Source organism: Neopelma chrysocephalum, unplaced genomic scaffold (genome assembly GCF_003984885.1).
Source record: "Neopelma chrysocephalum unplaced genomic scaffold, ASM398488v2 Primary Assembly neopelma1_96429, whole genome shotgun sequence".
NCBI lineage: Eukaryota > Metazoa > Chordata > Aves > Passeriformes > Pipridae > Neopelma > Neopelma chrysocephalum.
Window position 1 is genome coordinate 1609 of NW_020925077.1, and position 24911 is coordinate 26519.

Sequence of the window (24911 nt, forward strand, 5' to 3'; positions counted from 1 at the left end):
GCTGCAGGAGCACTGGCTCCGCTTCCAGGCGCCGGCAGTGTTGGGCGGCTCTGGGCAGACACGACCTTGCTCCAGCGCTGCCGCCTCAGCGGCGCTCAGGGGACGGTACGGCGGCTCCGGGGGCAGCGGCCGGGGACTCCCTCTCGGGGCAGCCCTGGGTACCCAAGAGGACCAGGGCCCGGCGTGTTCTCAGCTTGGTTCTCTGCAGTTCTCCCGGCATCTGAGCACAGGATGGGATGGGGAAATTGAGCTAAACCACAACAGGAGTTCATGGAACCCAGTGGCCCTTGGGACACTGCAGGGCCTCCTGGAATCCAGGGGCTGGTGGGACACTGGGGAGCCTCTTGGAGCCAAGGGAAACTGGGATGTGAAGCCGGACAAGGCCCAGAAAGCAAATATTACTATATGAAAAGTAGAGAGTTAAATTGAGAATATAGGTGTAAGCAAGAGCAGAAAAAGCTTAGTCTTAGAAATAGTAGAGGCAATAATTCATTAAGGTATGCAGAACATACTGACACAGGAGAACAGGAACACATGTACTCAGAAGAACAACCTGATAAAGAAGGAAGATGAGCCAAAATCTAGGTATCCTTGCAAAATCATCAGAAACTTTTGCCAGATGCACCAAGATGTCAGCCAAAGTAAGAAAGTTCACAAAGTTCATGATGACTATGGGAGGCGGGCAGGGGGTTGTCCGAAACTGAAGGCCGGAACGACCCTCCCAGATTCTCCCCAAATTGAAGACCACACCTCTAACTCCGCCTAAACTCCACCTGTTATGAATATTGAAAATGTATGTTGCAATTCTATGAATATACATGTAGAAATGTTGCAATCACTTGCAGAAATTGTATGTAATCCTGTCTTTTTACTGAAAAGGCGGAATGGTTTTTCCAGGATGACCTGACTGTTCCCCGGGCACTCCGGAGGCCCGCGAAATAAAGTACCTCCTGCTTAAAGGCTACAAACCTTGTCTCTAAGCAGTTTCTTTTTGTTAGTGCCTTTTTGGGGGCAAAATCTTGGCATCAGATGTTTTGGAACGTCGTGGAAACAAGGAGCCATTGTGACACTGCAGGGCCCTGAGGAACCAAAGAAATCCTGGGACATAGTGGAAACTCAAGAAATCATCAGGGCCATTGTGACACTCCAGAACCTCATGGAACCAAGAGTCCACTGTGACACTGCAGGGCCTCATGGAACAAAAGGAACCCTGAGAGCTTTTGCAACCTCATGGAATCAAGGGGCCATTTCTGGCAGGATGCTTTGCTCTGAAAGTACCTAAAAAATGGTCAGAGAATGCAAACAATGCAAGCTCGCTGTTGTGAGTTACTGCTGGTGTCAAGGTGCTCTTTTTATTGTTGAATTATGCTAAACCAAAGTGCTTCATGAAACTTCAAACACACATCCTGCTTTCTGAAGCAGGATTGGACAGATAAGTTGCTCCCCGGTCTGCAAATATGTCCGGCAGTCAAACCCTTGATAACTATAAAAGCCCCATCAAACTGTCATGTGGAAGATTCTTCCCCAGACTTCCTTGAAGTGTGTGGAGCTTCTGCCATGAAGCAAGGACAGCTCTTCATGGTCACTGCCCAGGGGTTAAGTGAAAGAGAGAGAACTACCCCCTGTGGTTGTGGGATAAGTTACCTCAATCACTCCTTCAGGATTGTTTCTTTTTGCTGGCTTTGATCCAATTGCTTTAATAGAATGACTTTGATAGACTGCACTGTCCAGTCTTACACTATACTGCTATGAGTTTTTGGCTTTTATACTGTGCAGTACATAATTCTGTTTAAGGTCTTACCTCTGTTCTCTTGTCTGATCAATTGTCTGTTCATTTGTCATAATAAATAATTCATTTGATAGAAATATTTCTGATTTGCCATCACTAAAACCTGCAGGACTAAGTGATTGAATCACACCTCTATAATTCCTTCAATTTAAACCAAAATCTGAGCCTGAGATTGGATCCAGCCACAGCCAGGCTCCTCTCTGAGAAGGAATTTAGAAAGCAAGGGGGTCCTCTCTGCACCTTGTAGCTCAATGAGACGGCTTCTGCCATCAACTTTGTCTAAGCCTTCCACCCCCCAGCCCCAAACCGTGACACATGGGCATGTCTTGTCCATGCAGTGCAAACTTGGACTCCTGAACTGGTCATTTGCTGTCCCTTCTTGGAGGGAAGAAGAAGCCCAATGGCCTGGGGTGAGAGGCCAGTGCTGGGAGCGGCACTGGCTGTGCCAGGGCACTGCTGGGTGCCCCCACCCTGAGCACTCCCACCCTTGTGCTGGTCACTGCTGTTTCCTCTGCAGGGCGTTGTGTTGGGCACATCCTGGAGAGCAAAGGGGAAAGCAGATGGAAGCTTTCAGGCCCTGGCCTGAGGAGATGGCCCTGCAGGATGGCAGTGCTGCTGCAGAGGTCAGCTCTGTGCCAGCAGTGCCCGTGGCTGTCCCTGCCTGCAGTCCCTGGACAGTCCTGCAGCAGGACTGGGACCAACTGCCAGAGCACTGAGACCTCCAACAACACAGGGCTCTGCAGGACAGTGTGGAAGGGAAGGAAGAGGAGGCCATGCAGGAGAAGGGCTGCTGCTCCCTGGCAGTGCTGCTCTGCTGGGACTCTTTTTTGGCCCAGCTCTGCACAGAGGCACCTACCCTGCAGCTGCAGAGAAGTCAGAGAGGAAAGATGTCAGGCAAACAAGTCAATGCAGAGTTCTTTATTGAGTTGAAGCAGACAGTGAGTACAATTCCCAATTTGTACAGCCTCTGGGCCAGGCTAGGAAGGCCAACACTGAATTGAAAATGGTGTTTATACATATATAAATGTATATTTTTTATACATCTATATTTATATATATAAAGATGTTTAGGTAAGAACAAATTCTCACAATAACATTCCTAACAGGAGCAAAAAATAGAGAAGATATGGTGGGCCTTTAATGAAGTCCATAACAGGATTGGCCTTTAATGAGGTACATAACATGCAGAAGAAGGAGAGTTTATTGCTTCTAAAAAAAACCACTTATCAGTTTCCTCAGGGCATCCTTGAGCTCCTGGTTCCTCAGGCTGTAGATGAAGGGGTTCAGTGATGGAGGAACCACTGAGTACAGAACTGACACCACAAGGTCCAGGGATGGGGAGGAGATGGAGGGGGGTTTCAGGTAGGCAAAGAATGAGGTGCTGATAATAATAGAGACCACGGCCAGGTGAGGGAGGCAGGTGGAAAAGGCTTTGTGCCGTCCCTGCTGAGAGGGGATCCTCAGCACAGCCCTGAAGATCTGCACATAGGAGAAAACAATGAAAATGAAACAACTAAACACTAAACAGACACTAACCCCAATGAGCCCGATTTCCCTGCGGTAGCCTGAGTGTGAGCAGGAGAGCTTGAGGATGTGTGGGATTTCACAGAAGAACTGGCCCAGGGCATTGCCCTGGCACAGGGGCAGGGAAAATGTATTGGCTGTATGCAGCAGAGCATTGAGAAAGCCAGTGGCCCAGGCAGCTGCTGCCATGTGGGCACAAGCTCTGCTGCCCAGGAGGGTCCTGTAGTGCAGGGGTTTGCAGATGGCAACGTAGCGGTCGTAGCACATGATGGTGAGGAGGGAAAACTCTGCTCCAAGGAAGAAGACAAAAAGAAAGCTGTGCACCACATCCCATATAGGAGATGGTTGTGTTGTTCCAGAGGGAATTGTGCATGGCTTTGGGGACAGTGGTGCAGATGCAGCCCAGGTCTGTGAGGGAGAGGTTGAGCAGGAAGAAGCCCATGGGGGTGTGCAGGTGGTGGTCACAGGCTATGGCGCTGAGGATGAGGCCGTTGGCCAGGAGGGCAGCCAGAGAGATGCCCAGGAAGAGCCAGAAGTGCAGGAGCTGCAGCTCCCGCCTGTCTGCAAATGCCAGGAGGAGGAACTGGGTGACGGAGCTGCTGTTTGGCATTTTCTGCCTCTTGGTGTTGGGCACTATCCAGGGAGAAAATATCAGTGATATGTTAGCAAAGAATTTCCTGAGAAAAACCAAAGCCATTTCCCAATACCCCCCTCCCTGCTACATTCCCCCTCCTGGTTTCCTTTACTAGGAGTCTCTCCTTCAGCTCCAGGGGTGGAGCCCTGCTTGGCGCTCACTACATCTTCCATGAGGAGCAGACCCTCTGCCCACTGGCTGTGAGGGTTCAGCCCTGCTCTGCACCGGTGGGATCATGGGCATGGTGGGCACAGAGGCCTGTACTGGTGTTCAGCTGTGTCAGATGAAACTGCTCCCACTGCAAAAGAGCCTGTCAGCATCTACACTCCCAGAAGAACCAAGAGAGCAGAAGGCAGTTTCAGAAGTTTGAGTTTGTTTTTTTTAGACTCCCCTCATCTCTCTTGAGGAGTGTTCCTGGATGTCAGAACCCCTCAGCACTTCTGATGCACTCAGGGAGAACAGAGTAGGTCCTGCCAGGCAGGAGGATTGTCTGGGGCTTAGTGCAGAGTGAGGGGAGCTGGTCTGTCCCGCTCTTTCTGTCTGGTCTGTCCCACTTGTTCCCAACTGCCCTGGCTTTGCTCCTTCCTGAGATGGACATTGATCACACTCCCAGTTTGGTCTGAAAAGCCACCAGACACTGTTGAGAACAGAGGGATCCATCCCAGACCCCTCAAGGTCTCAGCCTGTCTCAAGGGCTCAGTACCCCACTTGGAGCCAAGGACACCCATGGCTCATCTCCCCAACCCAACAGCATCTCCTGGCATGGGCACAGCATCTCTGCCCCTCTCCACTGGGGCTTTCAGAGAACAGCTGTGCTGGGAGGATGATTTGCATTCTCGAGGGCAGCTCCCAGCTTGGAAGGACACCTCAGAAAAGAGCCAAGTGTCCTAATATTGGGGTCTGATTGAGGGAAAAAGAGCTCCTTACCCAGGCCCACAGACTTCACTGCCCATACAGTTGGAATGTCTCATTCCCAGGGACACACCTGCCATAGGAGAATCTCAGGATTACTGTTGGACTGTGTAGCTTGAACAGCATGAGCCTGACTGAGAGAAGGAGGGAACAACCTCAGGACCACGGGCAAGCTGAGAACCAAGGAAATGCACAGGGAGGGTCCAGTTGGGAGAGGCCAAGGCAGAGCCCACTGGACACTCAGGGCAGCGTCACCCTGAGCCAGCTGTGCCACCTCCCAGACACCAACAGTGCCAGCAAGTTGTTCTCAGCCCTGGGCAGCTCCTCAGAATTCCCTCTGGATCTCAAATCACCAGGCATGTGGCTTGAGAGCTTGAGAGAAATCCCTCCTTGGACCTTCCCCTTGAAGTATCCCTTGGAAAATATCCTGGGGTGCTCTGGTTCTGTGAGCAGCCCTGACCCATGAAACTCTCCCTCAATAGCAGAAGAAACGTGCCCTGCCCTGCCAGGCTTTGCTCTTTCCACCCCCAGCCTCTGCCCAGCCCTAAGGGAGCTCCCCAGCCCGGTTGAGAGCTGCCCCTGGCAGTGGCAGAGCTCCTGCCCCGGCACAGCCCTGGGCTGCAGGACCCTGCTCTGCAGGACAGCTTGGGGCAGCCTGGGTGGCACAGTCCGGCTTCACAGCCCTGCAGCCATCCCTGGGAGAAGGGAACCCTGCTGGGCTGTGCCTGGGATGGTGCAGCAGGGAGTGGGATGTGCCAGCGTTAGGAGATCTTTGCACCAACTGCAGACACATTGCCCTTCATGGTGACTTACCGTGAGGAAGCCTGGAAAGATTCCTCCTCCAGTGGATCTTCCTCTCAAATTCCCTCACAGCCCAGGCTGTGTGTAATCTCTCTCTGCCTTGTTTTTGTGGCCTGGGTGCTGCAGGCAGTGCCCTCAGCCCTGCTGGGCTGTGCAGAGGAGCTGCTCACCAGCAGAGCTGTCTCTTTGAAGCTCTTCTTGGTTGCCAGGAGCTCCCTGTGTGCCAGGAGCCCGGCCCAGCTCAGCAGCACAGCAACTGCCCCAGGCATTTCATGACCCTCAGGGGGGTTTGATGTTGTTTACATGAGACTCAGTCCCTGAGAGTAAATTCAAAAAACTTCTCAAGAAGTCAAAATGAGTTTGAAATACTGAAGTTTCTCATACTGTTAATGGGTCCCACTGAGGGACACCACTGTGAAAGTGTCCCTAAGTTCCAGTTAGAGCAGAAAACTGCAGACAGTGATGACAAAGATGGACAAGGAAGGGAAAGGTGGCTCTAATGCTGAATAAACATTGACTTGTTTCCTTAATCCAACAGGCCAAGCCCGGACCCCCAGCCCCTGGGAAGGGACATCCTGTCCCTGCCTCAGTCCTCAGGGCTCTTCCTGGGGCACTGGGATGTGGGATGTGCAAGGCCAAGGGCAGGACCATGGGGTGGCACCTGCCAGGCTGCTGAGCAGGGACAAGGAGGTCATGAGGCCCCAGGGCTGCAAGGGCCACTTGTCTCCTCCTGGCATCAGGGGCACAGACAGCAGCCATGGCCAAAGGCCTGCAGAAGGTGCCTCTGTCAGGGTCTTTCAGCTTCTCCCCATCCCTCTCTCCTCTCCAGCCCAGGCTGTGCTACGGTGTCCATGCCCTGCTCCTTTCCCTGCAGGCTGTCGTCGTCCCCCTGGCTGCCCCACCTGGCTGGCACCTTCCTGCACTGACATCTCTGCGCCCTCCCTGGCTCTTCCTGCACACACAAAGCCTTGGGCTCATCCAGACTACTCCTGAGTGACGTGTTGCAGCACAGCGTTTTCCATGGAGTGAAATTCCTTTTTCCTCATGTCCACTCAGGGCCTCCCCAGCTGCACTTGGCATTAATTCTTTCTTTCTCATGCTCTTTTCTGCTATGACAAAAGGATCCACCATCTCTAAATCCTCCCTTCAAGCCCTCTCAGGGCTGTCCTGTACTGTCCTCAGTCTCCACACCATTGAGGTCACAGCTCCTTAGCCCCTCTCTAGTGCTCATGTGCTTGAGATGTTTAAGCCCCATCTTGTGCGATCTTTGGGCACTCACTAATGTTTTTGCAGATGAAAATGTTGTGCTCATAGTCTAAGGAAATCACAGTTGCCATGACAACCAGCATGCATTCTCATTGCTATGGTCAGTTACCATGGCAAATAGAATACATTCCCATTGCCACAGTCAGTTACCGTGGCAACCATAATACATTGTCATTGCTATGGTCGGTTACCATGGCAACCATAATACATTCCCATTGCTACAGTCATTTACTGTGGCAACTAGCATACATTCCAATTGCTATGCTCAATGGCCATGGCAACCATAATACATTGTCATTGCTACGGTCAGTTACCATGGCAACCATAATACTTCCCACTGGTACAGTCAGTTACCATGGCAACCAGCATACATTCCAGTTTCTATGCTCAGGACCATGGCAACCATCACACATTAACATTGCTACAGTTGGTTACCGTGGCAAACATCATACATTCCTGTCACTACGGTCAGTGACCATGGCAACCATCAGACATTCCCATTGCTACGATGAACTACCATGGCAACCATCATATAGTCGCGTTGATACGGTCAGTTAGCATGGCAACCATCATACATTCCCACTGCTATGGTCAGTTAGCATGGCAAACAGCATATATTCTCATTGCCACGGTCAGTTACCACAGCAACTACCATACATTCCCATTGCTACAGTCAGTTACCGTGGCAACCATCATACATTCCCACTGGTATGCTTGGTTACCATGGCAACCAGCATACATTCTCATTGCCATGGTCAGTTACCAAGACAACCATCATATATTGCCATTGGTATAGTCAGTTACCTTGGCAACCATCATACATTCCCATTTCTACGGTCAGGTACTACAGCAACCATCATACTTCACACTGGTACAATCGGTTACCATGGTAACTGTCACACATTCCCGTTCCTACAGTCAATTACCATGGCAACCATCATACATTCCTGTTTCTACGGTCAGTTACCATGACAAACATCCTACATTCCCATTGCTACACACAGGTACCATGGCAACCATCACACATTGCCATTGCTATGGTCAGTTACCATGGCAACCAGCATACATTTCCATTGTATGGGCGGTTACCATGGCAACCAGCATACATTCCCATTGCTACAGTCAGTTACCATGGTAACCATCATACTTCCCACTGGTACAGTCCATTACCGATGACAAACCACCAGACATTCCCATTTCTACGGTCACTTACCATGGCAAACATCATACTTCCCATAAGCACACTCAGTTACCAATGGCAACCAGCATATATTCCCGTTGCTACAGTTAGTTACCATGGCAATCATCATACATTCCCATTCCCACTGTCAGTTACACTAATAAACATCATACATTGCCATTTCTATGGTCAGTTACCCTGACAACCATCATACAGTCCCATTGCTACTATCAGTTACCATGGTAACCATCATACAGTCGCGTTGCTATGGTTGGTCACTATGGCAACCAGCATACAATCCAATTCCTACGGTCGGTTACCATGGAAACCATCATACATTTCAATTCCTACAGTCGGTTACCAAGGCAACTACCATACATTCCCATTGCTACAGTCAGTTACCATGGCAATCATCATAAAGTCCCATTGCTATGGTCAGTTACCAAGGCAATCATCATACATTCCTGTTGCTACTGTCAGTTACCATGGTAACCACCATATATATTTCCACTGTTACGGTCGGTTACCATGGCAACCATCATTCATTCCACTTGCTAGGGTCACTTAGCATGGCAACCATCATACATTCTTTATGCCATGGTTTGTTACCATGGCAACTATCACACATTTCCCATTGTTTTAGTCAGTTACCATGGCACCCTCACACATTCCCCTTGCTACAGTCGGTTACCATGGCAACCATCATAACTCCAGTAGCTACAGTCAGTTACCATGGCAACCATCACACATTCCAGTCGCTCTGCTCAGTTACCACGGCAACCATCATACATTCTTATTGCTATGGTTCGTTACCATGGCAACCAGCATACATTTCCATTGCTACGGTCAGTTACCACAGGAACCATAATACTTCCCACTGGTACAGTCGGTTACCATAGGAACCATCATACATTCTCATTACTGCACTCAGTTAACCATGGCAATCGTCTTACAGTCCCATTGCTATGGTCAGTTACCATGGCAACGAGCATACCTTTTTCTTTCTACAGTCAGTTACCATGGCAACCATCACACATTTCAGTTGCTGGGGTCAGATACCATGGAAACCATCATACATTCTTACTGCTATGGTCGTTTGCCATGGCAACCAGCAAAAATTCCCATTGCTAGAGTTGGTTACCATGGCAACTAGCATACAATCCTGTTTCACAGTCAGTTACCATGGTAACCATCATACTACTCACTGCTACGGTCATTTGCCATTGTAACCAGCATACATTCCCACTTCGATGGTCAGTTACTATGACAACCATCATACATTCAAATTGCTACAGTCAGTTACCATGGCAACCATCATATAATCCTTTGCTACAGTCGGTTACCATGGCAACCATCATACATTCCCACTGCTATGGTCAGTTACTACGGCAAGCATCAATCATTCCCATTGCTACAGTCACCATGGCAACCATCACACATTTCCATTGTTACGGTTTGTTACCATGGCAATCATCATAAAGTCACATTCCTATGGTCAGTTACCATGGCGACCAGCATACATTCCCGTTGCTACACGCAGTTACCGTGGAAAACAGGATACATTCCCGTTGCTAAGGTCAGTTACCACAGGAAACATCATACTTCCCACTGGCACAGTCGGTTACCATGGCAACCATCATACATTCTCATTACTACTATCAGTTACCATGGGAACCATCATACCTCTCACTGGTACAGTCAAATACCATGGCAACCATCATACATTGCTGGTCCCATGGTCAGTTACCATGGCAACCATCATACATTCCCATTGCTATGGTCGGTTACCATGGCAACCAGCAAACATTTCCGTTGTTACAGTCAGTCACCATGGCAACCATTAGACATTTCCATTGCTATGGGCAGTTATAATGGCAACCAGCATACATTCCTGTTGCTACGGTCGGTTACCATGACAACCATCATACATTCCTATTCCTATAGTTAGTTACCATGGCAACCAGCAGACATTCCTATTGCTATGGTCAGTTTCTGTGGTAACCTCTTGGTTCCTCTTGGACAGAAGCAGATGCAGATGAGCCTCCCTGTTGTCCACCAACCGGGCAACTATGCTCTAAAGGTCTCTGTCCCAAGGGATGTTTTGACCAAGACCCTGCACAAACCTCTGGGACTTTTTGCATCCTGTCGTGGTGCCTTTCCAGTGAATTCCAGGGTTATCAAAGCCAATTTGAATGCGCTCTTTGTCTCACTCCACAATGTCACCCAAACCAGTCTCTCCTCTGACCCCTACCCACTAAAGTTCACCCAATTTGTTCATACCCTAGAGCAGCTCCACAGGTCCAAGAAGCTCCTTCCTGCTGAGGACACCTCTCTCCTGCTCTTTCTCTCCTGTGTCTCCTTGGCCTTCCCTCCCAACCCATCACAGCCCTGCAACCTGGGAACTGTCTCAGCAGGCCTGGGCTGTTATTGCCTGCAAGTGGAATGAAGAGAGACTTGGGGCTGCAGCTCCTCCTGCCTGTGCCCCACATGCAAGGCATTGGGGTCTGTCTGGCTGCAGCCCCTCAGTGGTACCCTGGGAGTAAGAACAGACTTGCAGTGGGGAAAGCTGCTCTGAAAGCCCCGAGAGCTGGGGTGTGCAGAGGCTTTGCTGACAATGGCCTTGGGGGTGGACGTGCTGGCACTCAGGCCCAGGGGGAAAATCACAGGCCTGATCCCAGAGGAGATCAACACATGCTGCTGAAATGCTGGGGGAGACAAGAGCCAGCAGAGGGAGGAAACAAGTGTGGACAACCTGGGCTGATGTGCTTTGGACTCGTACCTGGCCCGGCCTTGGCTGGGCAGAGAAGGGACAGCCTTTGTGTCCCTGCAGGGCTGGGATTCACTCACTGCCCCAAAGGCACCCAATGTGTCTGAGAAGCCCTGGGTGGTGCCTGTCCCACAACTGCTGGGAATGGGGACAGGCTTCCTGTCCAGGCCCTGTGCTGTCCATGGCAGCTGCTGCACTTGTGCTGCAGAGCCCTGGCACCTCCCCTGGCACTACAACCCCCTCTTTGGCTGTTCAATCCAGGCTCAACTGCCCTGAATTAGGTTCAGCAGTGAAGGGATGTCCAGGAGACAACTGCCATTGTACTCTGAGGACATGTAGAAAATACCCTGATAAAGAACAGGAGAGAGACCTCTCTCCCTGTGCCACCTGACTCCATTTGGTCACCTGAGCACCTCTATGGGCTACCCTGGACAGAAGGAAGAGTGACAGGTTCCCCTGTCTTACATGTGGGCCCCTTCTGCCACTGAAGTTGGCCAAAGCAAAGTCCCAGCAACCTCCAAGAAGATCCCACAGCTGCTGCCCTGTCCCTAGGAAATGCTCCATTGGAGCCTGCATGGCCCAGCAGGAATCTCGGTCACCTCTGGCCCCTCGGAAGGAACCAGGGCTTTGTATCCCAGCAGGTCACTCCTGGCTTTGGTCTTCCTTCATTCCCATGGCAGCTGGGACAAGGAGTCACCTGCATGGGCCTGTTTTGTGCCCACTGAAGTGGGGCAGTAGGAATCCCAGCCCATGGGCGTTGTGGAGGGAGCTGAGTGTCCTTGTGGCCCCAGGTCTGCAAAGCCACAAGGAGACACCTCTGTTGACTCAGCTGAGTCCTTTCCCTCAGGGGAGGTGAAGGAGATCCCTCCTGGGCACTGTCTGGGTTTCCTGTCTAATGATGAGACATGAAAAGGGGCCTCTTGGACTTAACTCTGTGTCTGTTTGGAGAAATGACAGTGCTGAAAGAAGTGTCTGTACCCAGTGGAGAGAAGGAACATCACGATTTCCTTCAACTGTGTGCCAGCAGGTTCCCCTGGAGCACCAGGGACAACTGGAGGGAGCCCAGAGGGGCAGAGCAAGGGCTGCCTGGGGCTGTTGCTGTGCTGCTGAGCTGGGCCGGGCTCCTGGCACACAGGGAGCTCCTGGCAAGCAAGAAGAGCTTCAAAGAGACAGCTCTGCTGGTGAGCAGCTTCTCTGCACAGTCCAGCAGGGCTGAGGGCACTGCCAGGACAGCTCAGGGACACCAGCAGGGCACAGACAGCTTCAAGGGGCTCAGCACTGGCAGGATGGCTGAGAGCTCCCTGCAGGAGGAATCTTGGCAGGGCTGCACACAGTGAGTCTGTGGCTGCAGGGCAGTGCAGGGGCAGCTCCTGGAGGCATCTCCTAAAGTTGGCCCAGCCCCAGCTGATGGGATGGGGGAGCAGGGGGCTGTTTTCGGGCCGTTTGGAAGAGCTGTGAAGCCGGGGGTGCAGGCAGGGGTGCCCAGGGCTGTGGGGCAGAGCAGGGTCCTGCAGCCCAGGGCGCTGTGCTGGGCAGGGACTCTGCTGCCTGCCAGGGGCAGCTCTCAGCCGGCCCGGGGAGCTGCTCCCAGGGCTGGGCCAGAAGGGCTGTGGGCAAGGAGCAAACCTGGCAGCTGAGGGAGGATCTTTTCCATGTCTCCCTGTTGCAGGGTCAGACCTGCTCACAGCTCCACACCACTACACCAAACTGAATAGAGATTTTTTTGCAAAACTCAGAAAAGACAGGGGCTAGAGGAAAGGAATTAGTCCTGATGGGTGTCTCCACCTTAGGCATTGTAGCAGAGACATTGTTCTCTCAGTTCAGAAGGCTGCACTGAAATTCAAATGCTTTTCCTCTCAGAGATGAATATTTCAGGCAGTCTCAGAAATGAGCACAGGATTCTGAGCAGTGCTGAGCCTTCCCTTGGGGGTGGGCACTCTCCTGTGCCAGCCCTTGGCTTCTCTGTGGGAGGGCTACTGTCCTGCTCTGTCCAGCACAGCTGCACCTCTGGGCTGGCACAGGGGACACTTCCCAGTGCTGCCCTTTCAAGCAGCGCTGCCCTGCTCTCAGCACAGATCTTGATTGGCTTTTTAAAGATGAATCTGTGTGTGAAGTCATCTTCAAGGCAGCCCAAGGGAAAGTGCAGGGCAGATGGGAAACAGACTGAGAGGCACTGCAGCTCTCCTGGCTCTGCAATAAGCAGCGGAGACCTCAGCCCTTCTGCCTGTCCTGTCTTAACACTCTTCAGATTTGTCATCAGAAAAATTTGTCTCTAAAAAAACAATCCCCAGGTGTTATGACTGTAACCAAAACAACCAGTCAAAATTATTTGAAGGATACACTGTGCCTTTCTCCTGCAGCCCAAATTGCTCTGAGACAACAGTACAGGAATTCAGATTTTCCATCAAAGCTGGGTTCCATGTGACATCCCCTGTGATCATGAGAGCTGTCCCAAACCAGCTCCATGTCTGCACTGCAGCAGAGCAAAGCTGAGTCCTTGGCAGCACATGGGCAGAGCTCCTGCTCCTCACAGCACCCTGAGAGAGCACAAACCAGAGAAAAGAAATGCTTTGACTTGGAGGGGATTTCCCTGAAAACTGCACTGCCTTTGCTGAGAGGGGACTGTCTTAATTGTTCCCTGGGCTTTCCCTTTCTGAACAGACCCTGTGCTAAGGAACAGTAAATGTCCAACAGCAGCTTCCTCACCCAGTTCCTCCTCCTGGCATTCGCAGACAGGTGGGAGCTGCAGCTCCTGCACTTCTGGCTCTTCCTGGGCATCTCTCTGGTTGCCCTCCTGGCCAACGGCCTCATCCTCAATGCCGTAACCTGCAACCACCACCTGCACACCCCCATGGGCTCCTTCCTGCTCACCCTCTCCCTCACAGACCTGGGCTGCATCTGCACCACTGTCCCCAAAGCCATGCACAGTTCCCTCTGGAATACTAGGACCATCTCCTATGCGGGATGTGCTGCACAGCTCTTTTTCTTTTATTTCTTCATCACAGCAGAGTTTTCCCTCCTCACCATCATGTACTACGACCGCTACGTTGCCATCTGCAAACCCCTGCACTACGGGACCCTCCTGGGCAGCAGAGCTTGTGCCCACATGGCAGCAGCTGCCTGGGCCACTGGCTTTCTCTATTCTTTGCTGCACACAGTCAATACATTTTCCCTGCCCCGTGCCAGGGCAATGCCCTGGGCCAGTTCTTCTGTGAATACCACACACCCTCAAGCTCTCCTGCTCACACTCAGGCTACCTCAGAGAACTTGGGCTTATTGTGGTTACTGCCTGTTTAATATTTGGTTGTTTCATTTTCATTGTTTTCTCCTATGTGCAGATCTTCAGGGCTGTGCTGAGGATCCCCTATCAGCAGGGACGGCACAAAGCCTTTTCCACGTACCTCCCTCACCTGGCTGTGGTCTCTCTGTTCCTCAGCACTATCACGTTTGCCCACCTGAAGCCCCCCTCCATCTCCTCCCCATCCCTGGATCTGGCTCTGTCAGTTCTGTACTCAGTGGTGTCTCCATCACTGAACCGCCTCATCTACAGCCTCAGGAACCAGGAGATCAAGGATGCCCTGAGGAAACTGATAACTGGGTGTTTTTCAGAAACAATAAACTCTCCTTCTTCTGCATGGTATGTACCTCATTAAAGGCCAATCCTGTTATGTGCTTCCATAAAGGCCCACCATATCTTCTCTATTTTTTGCTCCTAGTAGGGGTGGTTTTTTTGTGAGAATTTGTTCACACCAAAAAATCTTTATATCTATAAATACATATATATAAAGGTACATATATATATTTATATATATATAAACACCATTTTCAATTCAATGTTTGCCTTTCTAGCCTGGCCCAGAGGCTGTACAAATTGGGAATTTTACTCAGTGTGTGCTTAAACCAAATAAAGAACTCTACATTGACTTCTTGCCGGACATCTTTCCTCTCTGACTTCTCTGCAGCTGCAGGGTCGGGGCCTCTGTGCAGAGCTGGGCCAAAAAAGAGTCCCAGCAGAGCAGCACTGCCAGGGAGCAGCAGCCCTTCTCCTACGTGGCCTCTTCTTCTTTCCCTTCCACACTGTCCTGCAGAGCCCTGTGTTGTTGGAGGCCTCAGTGCTCTGGCAGTCGGTCCCAGTCCTGCTGCAGGACTGTCCAGGGACTGCAGGCAGGGACAGCCACAGCACTGCTGGCACAGAGCTGACCTCTGCAGCAGCACTGCCATCCTGCAGGGCCATCTCCTCAGGCCAGGGCCTGAAAGCTTCAATCTGCTTTCCAGTTTGCTCTCCAGGATGTGCCCAACACAACACCCTGCAGAGGAAAACAGCAGTGACCAGCACAAGGGTGGGAGTGCTCAGGGTGGGGGCACCCAGCAGTGCCCTGGCACAGCCAGTGCCGCTCCCAGCACTGGCCTCTCACCCCAGGCCATTGGGCTTCTTCTTCCCTCCAAGAAGGGACATCAAATGACCAGCTCAGGAGTCCAAGTTTGCACTGCATGGACAAGACATGCCCATGTGTCACGGCTTGAGGCTGGGGGGGTGGAAGGCTTAGACAAAGTTGCCACATGGAAGTGGGACGGGGCTTTTATAGTTACCAAGGGTTTGACTGCCAGACCTATTTGCAGGCCAGGGAGCAGCTTCTCTGTCCAATCCAAAAGTAGGATGTGTGTTTGAAGTTCCATGAACCATTTTGGGTTTAGCATAATTCAACATTAAAAACAGCACGTTGGCACCAGCAGGAACTCACCACAGAGAGCTTGCATTGTTTGCATTCTCTGACCATTTCTTATATATATTCAGAGCAGAGCATCCTGCCAGAAATGGCCCCTTGATTCCATGAGGTTCCAAAAACTCTCAGGGTTCCTTTGGTTCCATGAGGCCTCTCAGTGTCACAATGGCTCCTTGATTCCATAATGTTCCAACATATCCCAGTTTCCCTTGGCTCCAAGAGGCTCCCCAGTGTCCCACCAGCCCCTGGATTCCAGGAGGCCCTGCAGTGTCCCAATGGCCACTTGGTTCCATGAGGTCCCGTTGTGGTTTAGCTCAATTTCCCCATCCCATCCTGTGCTCAGATGCCGGGAGAACTCGAGAGAACCAAGCTGAGAACAGGCTGGGCCCTGGTCCTCTTTGGTGCCCGGGGCTGCCCCGAGAGGGAGTCCCCGGCCGCTGCCCCCGGAGCCGCCGCGCCGTCCCCTGAGCGCCGCTGAGGCGGCAGCGCTGGAGCGGGGCCGTGTCTGCCCGGAGCCGCCGCTGCCACGAGGCTGCCGCCGCTGCCGCTTTTGGCCTGCGCTGCCCCGCAGCCGCCCGGCACCGCCTTCCCAACACTGCCGGCACCTGGAAGCGGAGCCAGCGCTCCTGCAGCGCCTCGGAGTCGCTGCTCTGCCGCCACAGCGGCTGCCGCCGGCGTCTGTGCCTGGAGCCGCCGCTGCCACGGGGCTGCCGCACTCACCGCCGGGGTTGCCGCTCGCGCAGCCGCCGCTCTGCCCCGGCTGCACCGGGACTCGGCACCGCCTCGGGCCAGCGCTGCCGCCTCAGCGGCCACAGGGGACAGAGGGATGGGGGGACCTTTGCTCTGAAGCTGCTGGGGCCTTGCTTTCTTCTGCTTGGTTCTTTGCTTTAGGAAAATTGCTGTTCATTTTCATCCAGCTCCCCAGCACCTCCCCCTCAGTGGGACACCTCTGGCAGCCTCTCGCAGCTCGGGAACCCTCCAGTTTGCAGCACTCCAAAGAACCTCACTGATGCCCAGGACAATTCTGATGTCCCTCAGCAAACACTCCTCCAGCTGTGACCCTTGTCTGTTGGGAAACACAAAGGGATTTGGGGCAGTGTTTCCCTGACAACAAGGAGAATTTGGGAGAGGGACCTTTCCACACCCAGCTATTGATGTGTCCACACATCTCTGCCTGGGTGTGGGTGTGAATTGACTGAGGTGGGAATGTTGTTCTTGTGAATCTACAATTCAGTCACTGTTAAAATTGTAGCACATGCTATTGAACCACTTGATAACTGTTCAACTGGTCAATGATAAAGCACTACTAATTACTTTTGCCCCCTTGTCTTTGGATCCAAATCCTTTGTGCCCTGACCCTCTTGAATCCCAAGGTTCTTTGTAAATCATTCTCTTTCATCAAAAAATATATATTTTTCGTGATGTCCACTTTAAAATCTCCCTCCTTAGCTAAACTACAAAACAACTCCAATTAGCTGTTCAAGTCTTGAAGACTTAAAGACAATTAAAGGAAGGGAAATAATTTGTTTTTCAGTGTTTTAATGAGTCCCACAGTGTGTTTGGAGCTGCATCAGCTGTCAGTCCAAGATGGACCATGTCAGAATTGGTGAGGCTGGGGGGTGAGGAGCGAGGTTGATCATACAGGGTCAGTCTGGATCTCCTGAGGAGACACTCAGCATCAAGATCACTGGGACAACACCTCTGTCACCTCTTCTCTGAACTAAAAAATATCCATCCTTGAATTAAAACAAAAAAAGTACAAAATTTGAAGACTTGTTTTGAAATTGCCTTGAAGACAATTAAAGGAAGACAAAGAGATCCTGAGGGATTTCTGCATTTTAATGAGCCCCACGGTGTGTTTGCAGCCCAGCCCATGATGCTGAGGTACTGAGAGAAGATTGAAGCAGTTGCTCAAGAAGTCAGAAGCCAAACTCCAAGTCCCTTGAAGCATTGCTGGGCCTCACTGAGGGCAGGCAGTGACAAAGCCTCCCCAGGGACTCCTTGGAGCAGATCCTTGGAGGCCAGGAGTGCAGGCAGACAAAGGCTCTGGGCAGGCCCCTGCAATGCTGAGCAAAGCCTGCCTTGGTTTTGTGGAGCACAGAGGCCAAGACCTGAGCCCCAGGCCCTGGTCCAGAAGATCCTGTCCCTCCCGGCTGGCTCAGGGCTGTTTGGGGGGCAGTGGGATGGGAGGGGGAGGAACAACAAAGGCCCAAAACTGGGCAACCCCTGCCAGGCTCCTGAGGGAGGGGCGAGGCAGAAACCAAGTGCAGAACCTGCAAGGCAAGTTGCTTGTGGTGGCCTGAGTGGCAGAGGCAGCTGGCAGAGGCAAGGGGACAAAGGCCTGGGTGCCTTTGGGCCTTGCAGCCCTGCCAGAGCCCTTGGCCATCTCTCCTGCAGGCTGTCCTGCCCTGGCCCTGCTGCTGCTCTGGCCTTGCAGGCTGCACACACCCCTCCTGCTTTCCCACCCCCCTCCCAGCAGCATTTCTAGACCCTCCCTGATGTCTCTGCACCAGCTCTGGCTGTTCCCTGGAACACAAAACCAGGCCATCACCCTCTTAGTGACCTCTGGCACCATAAGGTTCCACTTTGAGTAACATTCCTTTTTCCCCACCTTCAGTCTGAACCTTCCAAGCTGCACTTTGCGAGTTTCTTTTTCTTTCCAGCATCAAGAAAAGCTCCATTCTGTCAGATCTCCTCTAGACTCTCTCCAGTTCTTCCTCATTTCTCCGGAATGGGGAACCTCACAGACAGACAGACCAGTCCAGATGTGGTGACCCCAGGGCTGAGTCCAGGGGGGTGACAACTCCCTTGTCTGGATGCCCACACTCCCCCCAAGGCAGCCCCATGTGCAGTTGGCCTTAAATCAAGGGGCCTTTCTGATTCTTGGTAATGTCACGGAATCAAGTGGCACCATGACACTGCAGGGCCTCATGGAACCAAAGGAATGCAGGGACACTGTGGAATCCCAGCAAACCAAGGGACCATTGTGCCATGAGGGGTGTCTTTGGAACAAAAGGAACCCTGAGCCACATCAGAGTCTCATGGAACCAAGGGGCCACTGTGCCTCCCCAGAACTCCATGGAATCAAGTAGAGCCGCTGCCTCCCCCCCACTGCCACATGGACCGGAGTCGCCGGCTCTGCCCCACTTGGACACCTCTGGAGTCAGCGTGTTCTTGGGCAGCACAACTGATCTCAGACCAGAGAGTTTCCCAGATTTTGCTTTGGCCCCTCTTTCCCCTGGTTTTGTTTTTTGTTCTTTGTTCATTCAGGGGGAAAAGGGGGAAGGGAGGCACGTGTTGATCCCTGTTTTTATCTGTTTACAAAAGGGAGTTGGGGCGGGGGGGAGAGAGGAGGCAATTTCTCTCTCTGATGTTGCTTTGAACTGTTCTGTTGATATTTTTATTGCTACTATATTTCTCATTAGTAAACTGTTATTTTTTTCACTTATACCTCCTTGTATTTTGTCTCCCTGTAGTGGTGGAGAATAAAAGGGGAGTGAGTTCATTTTATTTGAGTTTCCGCCCCAATATGTGTCTTTAAACCAGGACAGGTTGCTCAAGGGCTCCCTGAAATTTGGAATCATCCACAAAGGACTTAAAAATCCATTTTGTCACATTTTACAGAGAGTTAATAAAGATGTTCTATAGTGGTGTTCAAGGGCTGGTCACTGAGGGATTTCATCAGGAAGTTGCTGCCAAGAGGACTTTGTACCATGGATTTTATTTGACACTACATTCAGCCAACTTCCCATCCACCACATCTTCCACTTCTTCAGCCCAGATCTCACCAGTCTGGCCACAAGGAGATCACATGAGACCATGTCAAGGGCCTTGATAAAGCCTGGGTACACAGGATCCTCTTCTATTTTCTCCCACAGGGGTTCTGCAATCCCTGCCTTGTCCTTCCCATGCCTGGGAATGGCTGGAGGAGGACTTCCCATATCCCCTTCCCAGCCTGAGCTGGAACTCTGCCAACCCTCCTTGCTGCCCTCTTTGCAGACTGCTTCCATGTCTGCCTTTGCCAAGGCCCCAGGAAGCTCTGGGATGGCTCTGGCCTTTCCCAGTGTTTGGGAGAGGTCTCCCAGTGACACTGCCCAGCATTCTCAATATCCCTGACACCAAAACCTTTTCCATAGCCCACACTTGCAGAGGAGTGCCCAGGACACAACACAGGTTGTCCTGGTGGTTCTGGAGAATGAGAAGGGATTTCTTCCTCGAGGCCAACCCCTCCAATTGGATTTGAGTGCAGCTGAAAGGTTTCCTCAGCATTTTCCCTGGTGCCTCCCTGCCCTGAAAGTTTGTGGCCATCAGGCTGGAGCTGAGGGGGTTGGGCAGGTGCCTGAGGAGGGTGTAGAACAAGGGCTGTGTCCAACTCTGCCAGGGGGGTTTTGCTGGGCAAGGATGAGGAGGCTGCAGAAAACAGTGGCCCTGGGGAGGTGAGAGGAGCAGCTGGAGAGACCTTGTGCCTGCCCACGCTGGGCAGGAGCTGCCCCAGGATGGCAGCTCTGAAGCACTCACAGGATGTCCCTGTGAACAGGAGGGGAAGACTGGATCTAAAAGTGAAACCTGGAAAGCAGAGAGCAGGAGTGTCATGGTGACACTGCAGGAGAGTTCCAGCCCTGGAGCAAGGTCACAGAAGGAGTGACCCAGTACATGCAGTGGCCTCAGAAGATCCCACAGCATCCTGGACATGCTGGAAGGGAGTCCAGCTCTGCTTCCCAAGTTCCCAGGGCCTGTCCCTGCCTGTGCTCCAAGGGCTTCCAGCCCACAGGACTGTGCTCAGAGAGCACTCAGGCCTTACAGCAAGAAAGGGGCTCAGCAGGACAGTGTGGAAGTGGCAAGAGAGCAGCTCTGCAAAGACCAAGCACTGCTGCTCCCTGGCAGTGCTGCTGGGCTGGGATTATTGTCCCCTCCCCGTTTGCAAATACACCTTGTCCTGCAGTGTGCTGTCCTTTAGGAACATCTAAGTAAAAGGGTCTTGGACAAAGGAGGCACTGCAGAGTCCTTTATTTTGTTTAAATACTGAGAGAGCACAATTCATCATTTTTACATCTCTGGGTCAAATTCAGTGGGTAGACACGAAATTAGAAGGCAGGTGCATAATAATAAATAAACGCAGAGAAAATGATTGCAAGAAGAACCCGACGACCTCCATGAAAAACCTGAGCGGGAAGGCTGGGCCATTAGTGAGTTCCATTCTGAATGCTACACACCAGACACCTGGCATTTTATTGCTCCCGAAAAGCATCCAGTCATCATTTTTCTCAGGGCATTCTTGAGCTCCTGGTTCCTGAGGCTGTAGATGAGGGGGTTCAGTGATGGAGGCACCACTGAGTACAGAACGGACACCAACAGGTCCAAGGATGGGGAGGAGATGGAGGGGGGCTTCAGGTAGGCAAACATGACAGTGTTGACAAACAGGGAGACCACAGCCAGGTGAGGAAGGCACATGGATAAGGCTTTGTGCCGTCCCTGCTGAGAGGGGATCCTCAGCACAGCCCTGAAGATCTGCACATAGGAGAAAACTATGAAAACAAAACAATCAAATGCTAAACAGACACTAACCCCAATGAGCCCAATTTCCCTGAGGTAGCCTGAGTGTGAGCAGGAGAGCTTGAGGATGTGTGGGATTTCACAGAAGAACTGGCCCAGGGCATTGCCCTGGCACAGGGGCAGGGAAAATATATTGGCTGTGTGCAGCAGAGCATTGAGAAACCCAGCGGCCCAGGCAGCTGCTGCCATGTGGGCACAAGCTCTGCTGCCCAGGAGGGTCTCGTAGTGCAGGGGTTTGCAGATGGCAACGTAGCGGTCGTAGCACATGATGGTGAGGAGATAATACTCTGCTGAGATGAAGAACAGAAAGAAAAAGGCCTGTGCAGCACATCCTGTGTAGGAGATGGTTGTGGTGTTATGGAGGGAATTGTGCATGGCTTTGGGGACAGTGGTGCAGATGGAGCCCAGGTCTGTGAGGGAGAGGTTGAGCAGGAAGAAGCCCATGGGGGTGTGCAGGTGGTGGTCGCAGGTTACGGCACTGAGGATGAGGCCGTTGGCCAGGAGGGCAGCCAGGGAGATGCCCAGGAAGAGTCAGAAGTGCAGGAGCTGCAGCTCCCACCTGTCTGTGAATGCCAGGAGGAGGAACTGGGCCATGGAGCTGCTGCTGTTGGACACTGGCTGCCTCTGGACATGGGGACCTGTTCAAGGAGGAAAGGACAGTGACTTTGCAGGGCAGACTTCTCTGGGAAAAGGCAAAGCCCTTTCTCAGAGGCCCAGCCCTGCTCCTCAACACCTCCCCCTTGACCATGTCCAGGTGACCTTCCTTCACCCTGGTTGCTGGAGCCCTGATTGCTGCTGGCCAAGTGCTCTGTGAGGAGCAGGACCTCGGCCTGCAGGACACTGGGCAGTCAGCCCTGCTCCCCCCAGTCAGTGCACGGGAACAGTGAGGGCAGGGCCGGTCCTGGGGGGTGAACTTTGACAAAGAATCTGCTCCTAAGGCAGAGCAGCTTGTCAGCAACAGCACTGCCAGGGTGCAGGCAGGGGGATGGCAGAAGGCAGAGGGAGAGATTCTGCTGCACTCAGGGAGAACAGAGTGGCCTGTGAGGCAGGAGGATTGTCTGAGGCCTCGTGCAGAGTGAGGGGAGCTGCTCTGTCCCTCTGTCCTGTGCCAGCTGCCCTGCACTGGCACCTTTCTGAGACACAGCTCAAAGTTACGCTCCTGTGTTCCCCTGGAGAGCAGAGGGACCCATGGCAGAGAAATTGGCTCCCCCCTTTCCCAAAGTCAGGGACAGTTGGCTCATTCCCAGGCTCCCAGAGCCCAGAGCCCCACAGGACACAGAGAACTGGGAAACCTCCTTGCTGTGCTCAGCCCTGCACAGGAGGAGCCCCAGGGCCTGGGCCTGACTCTGCAGCTCAACCTGCCATTCCCAGAGAGCCTGTCAGCAATAGCAGGAGCACCTGAGCAAGGCAAGGAGAGAGACAGCCGGGCCCTGAGGAAAGGCTTTCCCTTCCCAGCCCTGCACAGCCCCTCCCACACAGCCCCAGGGCAGGACAGTCCCCTCAGGCCCTGCTCAGCAGCAAATGGGCCCAGGGCAGCAGAGATGCTCCTGCTCTAACCTGCACAGCTGAGTTTCCATTCCCACCAAGCTGAGCCAGGCAAATGTGCAAGCACAGATTCAGGAAAGCAGAGACTCAAGCACAAAAGCCCTGCCCCTAATGTGCTCAGGAAAAGTCCCCTCTGGAATGACCTGGGCATAGACTGGAGCTGTGAGGAGCCCTGGTGCATCATGTAAAATACTCTCCAAAGCAGCAGGACCCTGCTCCACCACAGCTTCCCCCTTTCACCCACAGCTTCTCCCCACAGCACCATCCGTAGCTCCCTGGGCAGGCTGAGGGTTGATCCTGCAGGCAAAGAGTTCCTTCCCTGCCACACAGAGCCCTGGGCTGCAGGACCCTGCTCTGCAGGACAGCCCTGGGCACCCCTGGCTGCAGCCCCCCTTCACACCCTGCAGCTGTCCCTGGAAGGATCCGTCCTGCCCTGTCCCTCTGATGGTGCCACAGGGAAGCCCTGCCCTGGAGCTCCTCCTGCTCCTCTGCAACAGAGAAACTGTGGGAGTCCTCCTAAAAGATCCTCCAGGCTGTGGGATGTGCCAGCTTCAGGAGAATCCTCCAGGCACACAAGCAACATTGTCCTGCATGCACGGACATACCATGGAGAGGCTGTGAAAATCTCTCCCCCACTCAAGTTTCAGCTCAATGTCTTTCCAATCTTGATTCCCTTTAACCTTTTCCTGCCTCACTCCCCTCCCCTGGGTGGCTGCAGGCAGTGCCCTCAGCCCTGCTGGGCTGTGCAGAGAAACTGCTCACCAGCAGAGCTGTCTCTTTGAAGCTCTGTGTGCCAGGAGCCCGGCCCAGCTCAGCAGCACAGCAACAGCCCCAGGCATTTCATGACCCTCGGGGGGTTTGGCATTGTTTACATGAGACTCAGTCCCTGAGAGGAAGTTCAAACAACTTTTCAACAAGTCAAAGTGAGATTGAAACACTAAAGTTTCTCGTAGTACTAATGAGTCTCACTGAGGGACACAACTGAGAACGTGTCCTCAGGTTCCGGTTAGAGCAGAAAACTGCAGACAGTGATGACAAGGATGGACAAGGAAGGGAAAGGGGGCTCTGATGCTGAAGAAACCATGACTTGTTTCCTTAATCCAAAGGGCCAAGCCCTGACCCCCAGCCCCTGGGAAGGCACATCCTGTCCCTGCCTCATTCCTTAGGGCTCTTCCTGGGGCACTGGGATGTGGGATGTGCAATGCCAAGGGCAGGACCATGGGGTGGCACCTGCCAGGCTGCTGAGCAGGGACAAGGAGGCCATGAGGCCCCAGGGCTGCAAGGGCCACTTGTCTCCTCCTGGCATCAGGGGCACAGACAGCAGCCATGGCCAAAGGTCTGCAGAAGGTGGCTCTGTCAGGGCCTTTCAGCTTCTCCCCATCCCTCTCTCCTCTCCAGCCCAGGCTGTCCTACGGTGTCCATGTCCTGCCCCTTTCCCTGCAGGCTGTCGTCATCCCCCCGGCTGCCCCACCTGGCTGGCACCTTCCTGCACTGACATCTCTGCATCCTCCCTGGATCTTCCTGCACACACAAAGCCTTGGGCTCATCCAGACTCCTCCTGAGTGATGTGTTGCAGTACAGCATTTTCCATGGAGTGAAATTCCTTTTTTCTCATGTCCACTCTGGATCTCCTCAGCTGCACTTGGCATTAATTCTTTCTTTCTCATGCTCTTTTCTGCTATGACAAAAGGATCCACCATCATGTCTAAATCCTCCCTTCAGGACCTCTCAGGGCTATCCTGTGTTGTCCTCAGTCTCCACACCATTGAGGCCACAGCTCCTTAGCCCCTCTCTAGTGCTCATGTGTTTGAGACCTTTCAAGCCCATCTTGGGAGATCTCTGGGCACTCACTGATGTTTTTGCAAAAGAAAATGTCGCAATCATAGTCCAGGTAAATCACAGTTACCATGAATACCAGCATACGGTCCCATTACTATGGTCAGTTACCATGGCAAATAGAATACATTGTCATTGCTACGGTCGGTTACCATGGCAACCATAATACATTCCCATTGCTGCAGTCAATTACTGTGGCAAACAGCATACTTCCCACTGCTACACTTGGTGACCATGGCAACCATCATACAGTCGCGTTGCTACGGTCGGTTAACAAGGAAACCATCATACATTCCCATTGCTACAGCTGGCTACCATGGCAACCATCATACATTCCCATTGCTACGGTCGGTTACTATGGCAACCAGCATACATTCCCA

At 52.5% G+C, this 24911-nt stretch overlaps 3 protein-coding genes across 3 annotated transcripts; 1 reads left to right on the forward strand and 2 right to left on the reverse strand.

Annotated features, from left to right (window-relative positions):
* Window positions 1-3025: 3025 nt before the first annotated feature.
* Window positions 3026-3722, reverse strand: LOC113981301 (olfactory receptor 14J1-like; the record flags this gene model as incomplete). Its single annotated transcript, XM_027708617.1, is given in 2 exon segments — window positions 3026-3629; window positions 3631-3722. Coding segments are annotated over 2 exon segments (696 nt in total), but the record flags the coding sequence as incomplete, so codon positions are not given.
* Window positions 3723-13757: 10035 nt separating this feature from the next.
* LOC113981302 (olfactory receptor 14J1-like) lies at window positions 13758-15397 on the forward strand (the record flags this gene model as incomplete). The annotated part of the gene is given in 4 exon segments (XM_027708618.1): window positions 13758-14049; window positions 14052-14087; window positions 14090-14422; window positions 15321-15397. Coding segments are annotated over 4 exon segments (738 nt in total), but the record flags the coding sequence as incomplete, so codon positions are not given.
* A 1836-nt stretch (window positions 15398-17233) lies between these two features.
* On the reverse strand, window positions 17234-21651 carry LOC113981297 (olfactory receptor 14J1-like; the record flags this gene model as incomplete). The annotated part of the gene is made up of 2 exons (XM_027708612.1): window positions 17234-17257; window positions 20869-21651. Coding segments are annotated over 2 exons (807 nt in total), but the record flags the coding sequence as incomplete, so codon positions are not given.
* Between the last annotated feature and the right edge of the window lie 3260 nt (window positions 21652-24911).